This window comes from Hevea brasiliensis, chromosome 14 (genome assembly GCF_030052815.1).
Source record: "Hevea brasiliensis isolate MT/VB/25A 57/8 chromosome 14, ASM3005281v1, whole genome shotgun sequence".
NCBI classification, from domain to species: domain Eukaryota; kingdom Viridiplantae; phylum Streptophyta; class Magnoliopsida; order Malpighiales; family Euphorbiaceae; genus Hevea; species Hevea brasiliensis.
Genome location: NC_079506.1, coordinates 68,711,760 through 68,721,978, shown reverse-complemented (window position 1 = coordinate 68,721,978; position 10,219 = coordinate 68,711,760). Strand labels below are relative to the sequence as shown.

Genomic DNA, 10,219 nt, shown 5'->3' with positions numbered 1-10,219 from the left:
AGGAACATAGAATTAGAATAATTTGAGTATAAAAAAATAACATGAAAGATTAGAAGTTAATGAAATCAAATTAAATGAATTAATTAATGTATTTTTTTTAAATATAAAGACCATTAACTAATTAATTTCATTAAGATAAAAAGACTAAATAATTAAATGAAAATAAAATATAAATATTAAATAATACATTTCTCAAAATATAAGAATAAAATAATTAATTTCATTAAATACTTGCCTAAATAGTAATTATCCCATAAAATAAAATCTTTAGTGAAACATATAAAAATAGTGAATAAATGAAATTATTAAAAAAGATAATAATAAAGTGCGCATATCGTTGTTGACATTTAAAAATATAAGAAAATGAAAAACAAAAAGGGTGACAAATGCTCTTACGTCAAGGATTTTTGCATTAAATGACGATTCTGTGTCGATTGTGGAAGGCGGTGAACCCATATTCAACAACAATCCTATATAAATATGTAACTTGGGAACCCATATTTGCATCAAACACTTTCAAGCTTATTAATCTTAAAGCTTATTCTATTTTTTCGGTTCTTAAATCTTTGATCTTTTAACAATCATTTCAAGAATGGCTAATGCAGAGGTGGTTCTGTTGGATTTCTGGCCAAGCCCTTTTGGTATGAGAGTTAGGATTGCTTTGGCAGAGAAGGGCATCAAGTATGAGTACAAGGAAGAGGATCTGCAGAACAAGAGTGCTCTGCTCTTGCAGATGAACCCAGTTCATAAGAAGATCCCAGTTCTCATCCACAATGGCAAACCAGTTGCTGAGTCTCTTATTGCTGTTCAATACATTGATGAAGCCTGGAAGGACAAAGCTCCATTGCTTCCCTCTGATCCTTACCTGAGAGCTCAAGCTAAATTCTGGGCTGATTTTGTTGATAAGAAGGTACTCTTCTTTTTAATTTCTTTTATAAAAATTCTAAATGGTTGAATTTTTTTGCTCTTTGGTTATTGAATCTTTGACAATTTTACTTTGGTAGTAAGGGAAGTAACTAAATAATCAAAAGAACTTAAATTTCTTTCCCCTTTCTTAATATATAGTTAAAAACTACATATAGATTGTACAATACTCTATTTTTTTAATTTTAATATATATATATATATGTTTTAAACTTCTATATATCACATTTTAACATTTTAAGTTATTTATTTATTTATAATTGATTCCGACTAGGCTTTGAGTTTGAGATTTCAGAATTTTGTAAATGACTCTAATATTACTGAATTAAAGCTCATTACTTTCTTTTTTCTTAATAAGCTATATATTTCATGATATTATGTAAAATAAATAGCACAAATTCATAAAAATATGTGGAATAAAGGGGAAATTAAAAAAACAAATTGTACCCAATGTGCAATAATTTTATTTTAGTAAAAATCATGCATAGAGGAATCCCTATTTGAAAAAATGTTAATTAAAAAAAAAGTTTATAAAATTTTAGATTCTCTCCACAAGGAAATGTGAAATTTTACAGATTTGAGTTTTGAAAAATATACACATACAGTATAAAAATGCGTATTTATAGTACATAATATGTAATTTAGAGTGTAATAATTAAAATTGCAACATAAATAATTATGAACTTCATAAAAAAAAAAGGGAGATTTATATGAAGTTGGGATGCAGATATATGCTCTTGGAAGGAAGATATGGGCAACAAAAGGAGAAGAGCAGGAGGCAGCTAAGAAAGAATTCATAGAGTCACTGAAGCTTATGGAAGGAAAGCTTGGAGAGAAGCCATACTTCGGTGGTGAAAGTTTTGGTTATGTAGATGTTGTACTTGTGCCTTTCTATAGCTGGTTTTATGCTTATGAGGTCTTTGGAAATTTCAGCATAGAGGCTGAGTGTCCTAAGCTTATTCAATGGGCTAAAAGGTGCTCAGAGAAAGAGAGCGTGCTCAAGTCTCTTCCTGACCACAAAAAAGTCCATGGATTCGTTTTAGAGCTAAAGAAGAGGCTTGGGATAGAGTAGAGAGTGCATAGCTTAGAAAGGAGATTGCTTGGTTTTGAGTTGTTTATTGTCCTATCTAGGCCTTGTGTTTCGGCTTTCAATTACCGTTTGGTGTGATGTTTCATTTATATTAATAAAGGTAATTAATTACCTTGCTTGCAATTTTGATTACTTACTTTTATTGAATTCTTTCATTTTTTTATTATATATAATTAAAAAAATTATTATTTAATCTCTTTATTTTAATAAAATTAATTATTTAGTCCTCTACTTTAAAAAATATATTAGTTAGTCTATGTATTTTTATTCTATTTACTTTGTAGTATCTCCATCCACTTTTAAATCAAATTTATTATGAGTCAATACATTCAAAGAAGAGAAAAATTAACACCGCGAAAATCAAATAGTTTAAGGCAAATAAAATAGAGAGACTATATAATTAATTTTTTTTAATTAAGAAATTGAATGAAATTCAAATTAACGCTTAAAATGATTGAAGAGACTAAAGAGTAAATGGAATAAAAATATAGAGACTAACTATTTTAATTTTTAAAATATGAAAATTAAATAATTAATTTCGTTAAAATAAAAATATTAAATAATAATTTTCTCTATTTAATTACCTATTATCATTAAGGGTTTACTTATAAAAAATTTTGAAAAATTAAATTCTTTATAATATAATAATTCAAATATTAAAGTGTGATTAAATTTCAAAACTTGAAACCAAAATATAATATAATTTAAGATAAAATACCCTTGAATTTTAGCAAAAATACAAGTTAGTCCATTTTGTTTAAAAGTAAAGAATGGTTCCCCTAAGTTTTGTAAACAAAAAGTAATTTCGATTATTAGTCAATAAAATTTAGATGTTAGTCAAATAAAAAAATTAACATAATGTCAAAAGCCCATAATTCTTTTCTTTAATGGCCAATAATAATTATGAAAATATATAAAAAAAAGGTTTTGAACAATGAGAAGAAAGAAGCCATCGTGGAGACAAATCTACGAGAGATAAAGCTTGTCTTTTTTGACTAATTTTCTCGAGGCCAAAACCCTTTTAAATTTCTGACAATAATTCTTAGAGTTAAAAAGTTAAATAAGTTATTATCAATTTTATAATATTCTCACTGTAATCATTCCGTACATTCTACTGTTCCGGTGATCTGTGTCGGTCTGGACAGTTAGACCGTCTGGAAAAAATATTTAAACTAAAGTGAGGAACCATAATTAACTCAAATATTAATAAGAAAAATGTATGAAAAATTTTAGAAATAAAATACAACCAAGTTAAATGAGCCGGTGCCCTAGCGATGGGTAACCCCGTGGGAAGTTGCGGTCTTTGCAGCTAGAAGCCCTAAACCCGGAAGAAAATTCATAAAATAATTTTTGGGACTTCAGAGAAGAATCATTAAGGTTTTTATGGCATTAGAATACCAAGAAAATGCTTAGAAAAATTTTTCAATTGGTACAGATAATTTTGGTCTGTTAAGTCAAACGGAGGGCATTTTAGTCATTTCACCTTCAGAGGTGATTTTTGACCGACTTGTCCAGTTAAGTAAATAATTATTATGATCTAAAATATGAATAAATATTGTTAAAAATTGAATTGAAAATGAGTAGCAAATAAAAGAAAAGAAAATGAATTAAAATTGTAATTTTGACCTCATGCTTATTTCACTAAGCACTCTCACCCAATCACATTGTGACACATGTCTTTAAACCACTTAAAATGAGCAAAATGGGCAGAAAAATTGAAGAAACAATCTGCTTCTTCTTCACAAACGAACCAGCTCCCTCTCTTCTACCATTGAAGCTTCACCCAAGCTTCCAAACCTCTACCAAAACCACCTCAAAACCTCATATTCCCTTCATAAAAATTTGTCCCTACCACTAGAGCTAGACATGAGCAGCTATTAGAAAAGGAGAAAGTGGAAGAAAGTGAGGTGTGAATAAGCTTAGAAAATCACCAAAGAGGTTAGTGCCATATTCTTTGTTTTTACATCTTTCTAAACATGAATTTAAGCGAAGTTAAGTTGAGAATTTGATAAAAATTGAATTAATGAGGCATGATTATGTTCCATGAAATTTTGGCAGCCTTGACATGAGTTAGGGTTAGGAGAATTCTTTGATTTAAAGTGACATATTAGCTGCCCTTAGAATAAATTATATGATTAGTATAGCAAATTAGGGGTCAGATGCATGAATTGGAGGCTTGGTCAATTAGGGTTAGGGTTTTGAAATTTAATTTCAGTGGTGGATGAAAATGAACATAAACTAAAGTTGTAATGGTCAATTAGTGACCATTTGGCTATGTTTGATTAGGAAATGAAGTGATTTGTGCCATGGGAATTGAAGTTAGGTATGCTGCCCTTGAGTGCCCTGCAGGTCTGGATGTGAGTCCAGTATGTTTGGGCAGCTATAAATGGAGTTGTAGAGGTTCAATTGGTGCAAGGTCAATTGGACATGAAACTAGACACATAATGGCACAACTTTGGAGAGGAAACCCTGCCCAGAAAACCAAATTAAGTTGACCTAAAAATTGCCCTAATCCGAGTGACTTGCATTTTGCCTAGACAAAATAACCAAATGAACAGTATTTATTCATTTGGTCATAACTCAGTGTAGAAAGGTCCAATTGACCTAAAAGTTTACCAGAAGAAATCTGAGACATAGATCTACAACTTCATGAAGAACACAAATCCAAATTCTGACCATAACCTAGTCAAATTGCCAACCAAACTTAGGTTACCAAATTTGGCGAGAACCGCTTACCTGCAATTTTGGATTCTGTCCAATCCGGCCAGTTATGGTGTTTAGGCCATAACTTGAGCTACAAAACTCCAAATGGAGTGATTCAAAAAAGGAAATGTAACTAGACACAATAAGGAACAACTTTTATGAAGATAATTTTGCCAAATTCCTATTGTACAAATGACCAATGGAACAGTAAACATGAGGCTTGAAATATGAAAATTGTGAATAACTAACACTAAGCTTTGAAATGAAATTGGCAACTAATGCCAACAACTTTAGAATGCAAAATGTGGTATGTTGATGATATTTGAACCAATATACCTATTATCTATGAAAAAGTCAACATTTTAGTTGACTAATGAAATGAATAGTAACCTTACACATAAAGTACAAATATTCAAGAAATGACCTTATAATATGCCCTAGTAGGCCTAATGTGATTGGTTTGGATAGGTTGGCATGCCAATAGAGTTTTGATAGTAGTACTGCGTATGATGTATGGCTTCATTGCCATTCTGTGATGTGATAGCCTATGGCTATACTGATTATGATGTTTTACTTGGCTTTATGCCTTATTGCTTTTATGGCTTATTAGCCATTCTGTTTGTACACCGGGAGACACATTGTGACCGATGGTGTGATGGCTCAAGGTACCTGGTACCCAATGCTAGTTTACCCGTTTATCAAGTCCGGTCAACTTGTATAGGTTACTTGGGCATAGAAAAGTATAACTGTAATTGAACTGATTATTAAAGAAAATACGAAAATTAAATATCAAGAATGATTACAATAAAATACAAAGAAGCTCAAAATCATCAAGAAAATAATTAGCAAAATGCATGAAGAAGTTAATATCATAAAATGTAATTAGCCCTCGACTAAATAATAAGTTAGTAATTATTCATTTCTTATGAACACAATAACTAGGAAATTATTACTTTTATTTGCATATTATATTTTCTTATATTATTGCCACCACTAAGCTTTATGCTTAGCGCGTTGCTTTTGCAACGCGTAGGTACTGAAGATTTGGACAGAGGGCCCAGTAGACCATAGATTGGGTAAGGCCGTTCACAGTTTTGCATAGTGTCCATGTCACCTCACAAGCTACAGTGCATTAGTAGGACACTAGGTCCCATTTTGTATTTTGTGATTTTTGTAAGTTTTGTAATTAAACTTTTATTTTATCATGTATATTTGAAACCTATGTAATATAATTTTATATTAATGTAAGTATTTCTAACTTTGTGTTTATAAATAACATATGAGAATATATTTATGATTTGAGCCTAATGATGATGTGAAATGAATGAATGACAAATGGAGGAATTGTTAAGAAATTATTGTAAATTGATGTGAGAATTGGAGTTGTGATTTGAACAATTATTGGAAGTGTTTTTCACAGGTTCCGAAGAACTGTTTTCTCCATTTTTAGCCGATACTCTGCTGGATTTTCTATAAAATTTTCGAAGCTACAAATTAATTTATAATTTCAATAAATGATCTAAATGAGATCAATTTCATAAATTTCACTTAATAACTATAATGAATAAATTAAGAACTGACAAATATCAATGAGATAAATTATGGTGTTCCGATACACTGTGTGGCATATCTTGCTCGACTACACTGTAGACGAGTAAGGGGTGTCACATTTAGTGGTATTAGAGCACGGTTTAGGCGTTTCTGGATCTAGATAGAGTCTATACCATGCATTGCATTTGTAAGAGTCGAGGTGACACTAATGCAGATTTGTTTGTCTTTCTTATTTTAATTAGGATATGGACCCTACATCACAGAGAGCACTAGATGAGAAAGTGGAGAGTCATGCTCCACCTGCAGCTGAGACTAGGAGCCAGGGAGAACCTGCTCCACTGGCACCAGCAGTGCCTGCACAGCCTCCGCCGGCTATGTTTCAACAAATGGCAGAATTCTTCAAACAGATGGCTGGGGTTGTGCCACCACCACCACCTCCACAGCAGAAATCCCATCTGGAAAAAATGAGAAAATTTGGGGCGGTGGACTTCATTGGTAAGAAAGAAGATGACTTGGTGGCGGCTGAGAATTGGCTAGACCGTACCATAAGGGTATTGAAGCAACTGCATTGCACCCCAGAGCAGAACTTGGAGGGTGCTGTGTCCCTACTTCAAGATGATGCCTATCAATGGTGGGACACTATATCTAGTGAGGTCCGGCCAAAGTTTATAACTTGGGATTCTTCCTCGCTGAATTTAAGAAGTATGTGGGAAGTGTGTACTTGGAAGACAGAAGAAGAGAGTTTATTAATCTGAGGCAGAGGCAGCTATCAGTAGCGGAGTATGAGAAGGAGTTTGTCAGACTAAGCCGCTACGGAAGAGAGATAGTCCCCATAGAAGCAGAGAGGTGCAAAAGGTTTGAAGAGGGGCTAAATGATAACATTAAAATAATGATCACTGCCTTGAGGATTACGAACTTCACGAAATTAGTTGAAGCCACACTGAAAGTGGAAAGGGTCAGAGTAAGTGAACAGAATAGGAAAGATAGGCAGCGTAAGAGGGAATTTGGACCAGGGCAGTCAAGTATATTGACTGATAGTAAGAAGTTTAAAGGTTCTAGTTCACAAGATCAGACACAGGGCTAGAGAGGCCAGATTGAAATATCTATAGCTAGTTCCCTGGGCACAGTAACAAGGGGATTTGCCCCAGTGCCTGAATGTATGCACTGTGGTAGGAGACACAGAGGGGAGTGTCGACTGTTAACTGGAGAGTATTTTAAGTGTGGGGCTACGGATCATTTCATAAGAGATTGCCCTCAGAGGAGTGGTTCAATAGCTCCAGTACAAGTTGATAGACCTACCCCTACAGTTCAAAGGGGTAAAAGATCGAATAGAGCAGAAGCGGCTGACATCTCACAGAAGATTGTTTCTGAGACAGTTGAAAGGCCCAAAGTTAGGGTGGCACCACAGGTATATGCTATGGAAGCTCAGGAGGAGCCAAACCCAGACATTGATGAGGCAATACAAGGAAGTGAAGAAGCAAGGAGGTAGCAACTGCACGATTACTTAAGTCAGATAAATTTCGAGGATGAAATTTAAATTATAGGGGAAGAGTTGTAACACCCTCACTATAACCATTCCGTACATTCTACTGTTCCGGTGACCGGTGTCGGTCCAGACAGCTAGAACGTCTGGAAAAAATATTTAAACTAAAGTGAGGAACCATAATTAACTCAAATATTAACAAGAAAAATGTAGGAAAAGTTTTAGAAATAAAATACAACTAAGTTAAATGAGCTGGTGGCCTAGTGATGGGTAACCCCATGGGAAGTTGCGGTCTTTGCAACCCTAAACCCAGGAGAAAATTCATAAAATAATTTTTGAAACTCCAGAAAAGAATCATTGAGGTTTTTATGGCATTAGAATACCAAGAAAATGCTCAGAAAAATTTTTCAATCGGTACAGACAATTTAGTCGGTTAAGCCAAACGGAAGGCATTTTGGTCATTTCACTTTCAGAGGTGATTTTTGACCGACTTGTCCAGTTAAGTAAATAATTATTATGATCTAAAATATGAATAAATATTGTTAAAAATTGAATTGAAAATGAGTAGCAAAGAAAAGAAAAGAAAATAAATTAAAATTGTAATTTTGACCTCATGCTTATGTCACTAAGTACTCTCACCCAATCACATTGTGACACATATCTTTAAACCATTTAAAATGAGCAAAATGGGCAGAAAATTTGAAGAAACAATCTGCTTCTTCTTCACAAATGAACCAGCTCCCTCTCTTCTACCATTGAAGCTTCACCCAAGCTTCCAAACCTCTACCAAAACCACCTCAAAACCTCATATTCCCTTCATAAAAATTTGTCCCTACCACTAGAGCTAGACATGAGCAGCCATTAGAAAAGGAGAAAGTGGAAGAAAGTGAGGTGTGAATAAGCTTAGAAAATCACCAAAGAGGTTAGTGCCATATTCTTTGTTTTTACATCTTTCTAAACATGAATTTAAGCTAAGTTAAGTTGAGAATTTGATAAAAATTGAATTAATGAGGCATGATTATGTTCCATGAAATTTTGGCAGTCTTGACATGAGTTAGGGTTAGGAGAATTCTTTGATTTAAAGTAACATATTAGCTGCCCCTAGAATAAATTATATGATTAGTATAGCAAATTAGGAGTAAGATGCATGAATTGGAGGCTTGGTCAATTAGGATTAGGGTTTTAGTGGTGGATGAAAATGGACATAAACTAAAGTTGTAATGGTCAATTAGTGACCATTTGGCTATGTTTGATTAGGAAATGAAGTGATTTGTGCCATGGGAATTGAAGTTAGGTATGCTGCCCTTGAGTGCCCTGCAGGTCTGGATGTGAGTCCAGTATGTTTGGGCAGCTATAAATGGAGTTATAGAGGTTCAATTGGTGTACGGCTAATTTCACATGAAAATAGACACATAATGACACAAATTTGATGAAGAAACCTTGCCCAGAAAATCAAACTAAGTTGACCTAAAAATTGCCCTAATCCGGGTGATTTGCATTCTGCCTGGACAAAATGACCAAATGAACAGTATTTATTCATTTGGTCATAACTCAGTGTAGAAAGGTCCAATTGACTTGAAATTTTACCAGAAGAAAGCTGAGACATAGATCTACAACTTTCATGAAGAACACAAATCCAAATTCTGATCATAACCTAGTCAAATTGCCAACCAAACTTAGGTTACCAAATCTGGCAGAACCAGTTTTGCCCAGAATTTTGGATTCTGTCCAATCCAGCCAGTTATGATGTTTAGGCCATAACTTGAGCTACAAAACTCTTAATAGAGTGATTCAAAAAAGGAAATGTAACTAGACACAATAAGAAACAACTTTCATGAAGACAATTTTACTAAATTCCTACTGTACAAATGACCAATGGAACAGTAAACATGAGGCTTGAAATCTGAAAATTGTGAATAACTAACACTAAACTTTGAAATGGAATTGGCAACTAATGCCAACAACTTTAGAATGCAAAATATGGTATGTTGATGATATTTGAACCAATAAACCTATTATCTATGAAAAAGTCAACATTTTAGTTGACTAATGAAATGAATAGTAACCTTACACATAAAGTACAAATATTCAAGAAATGACTTTGTAATATACCCTAGTAGGCATAATGTGATTGGTTTGGATAGGTTGGCATGCCAATAGGGTTATGATAACAGTACTACGTACGATGTATGGCTTCATTGCCATTCTGTGATGTGATAGCCTATGGCTATACTGATTATGATGTTTTACTTGGCTTTATGCCTTATTGCTTTTATGGCTTATTAGCCATTCTGTTTGCACACCGGGAGACATATTGTGACTGATGGTGTGACGGCCCGAGATACCTGGTACCCAGTGCTAGTTTACCCATATATCCAGTCCAGTCAACTTATATAGGTTACTTGGGCATGAAAAAGTATAACTGTAATTGAACTGATTATTAAAAAAAATACGGAAATTAAATATCA

At 33.4% G+C, this 10,219-nt stretch overlaps 1 protein-coding gene across 1 annotated transcript; it reads left to right on the top strand.

The window, feature by feature from the left end:
• Positions 1 to 457: 457 nt before the first annotated feature.
• On the top strand, positions 458 to 2,137 carry LOC110672312 (probable glutathione S-transferase parC). The gene is made up of 2 exons (XM_021835049.2): positions 458 to 910; positions 1,652 to 2,137. The coding sequence occupies exons 1-2, from the start codon at positions 593 to 595 to the stop codon at positions 1,994 to 1,996; spliced, it is 663 nt and encodes a 220-aa protein (XP_021690741.2). The 5' UTR covers positions 458 to 592; the 3' UTR covers positions 1,997 to 2,137.
• Positions 2,138 to 10,219: the final 8,082 nt, after the last annotated feature.

What these genes read in the sequence shown, in the direction of transcription:
- LOC110672312 (XM_021835049.2), top strand. Translation starts at nt 593, where the DNA reads ATGGCTAATGCAGAGGTGGTTCTGTTGGATTTCTGGCCAAGCCCTTTT. An exon ending in CTGATTTTGTTGATAAGAAG is followed by an intron (nt 911 to 1,651) that starts GTACTCTTCTTT and finishes GTTGGGATGCAG; the next exon opens with ATATATGCTCTTGGAAGGAA.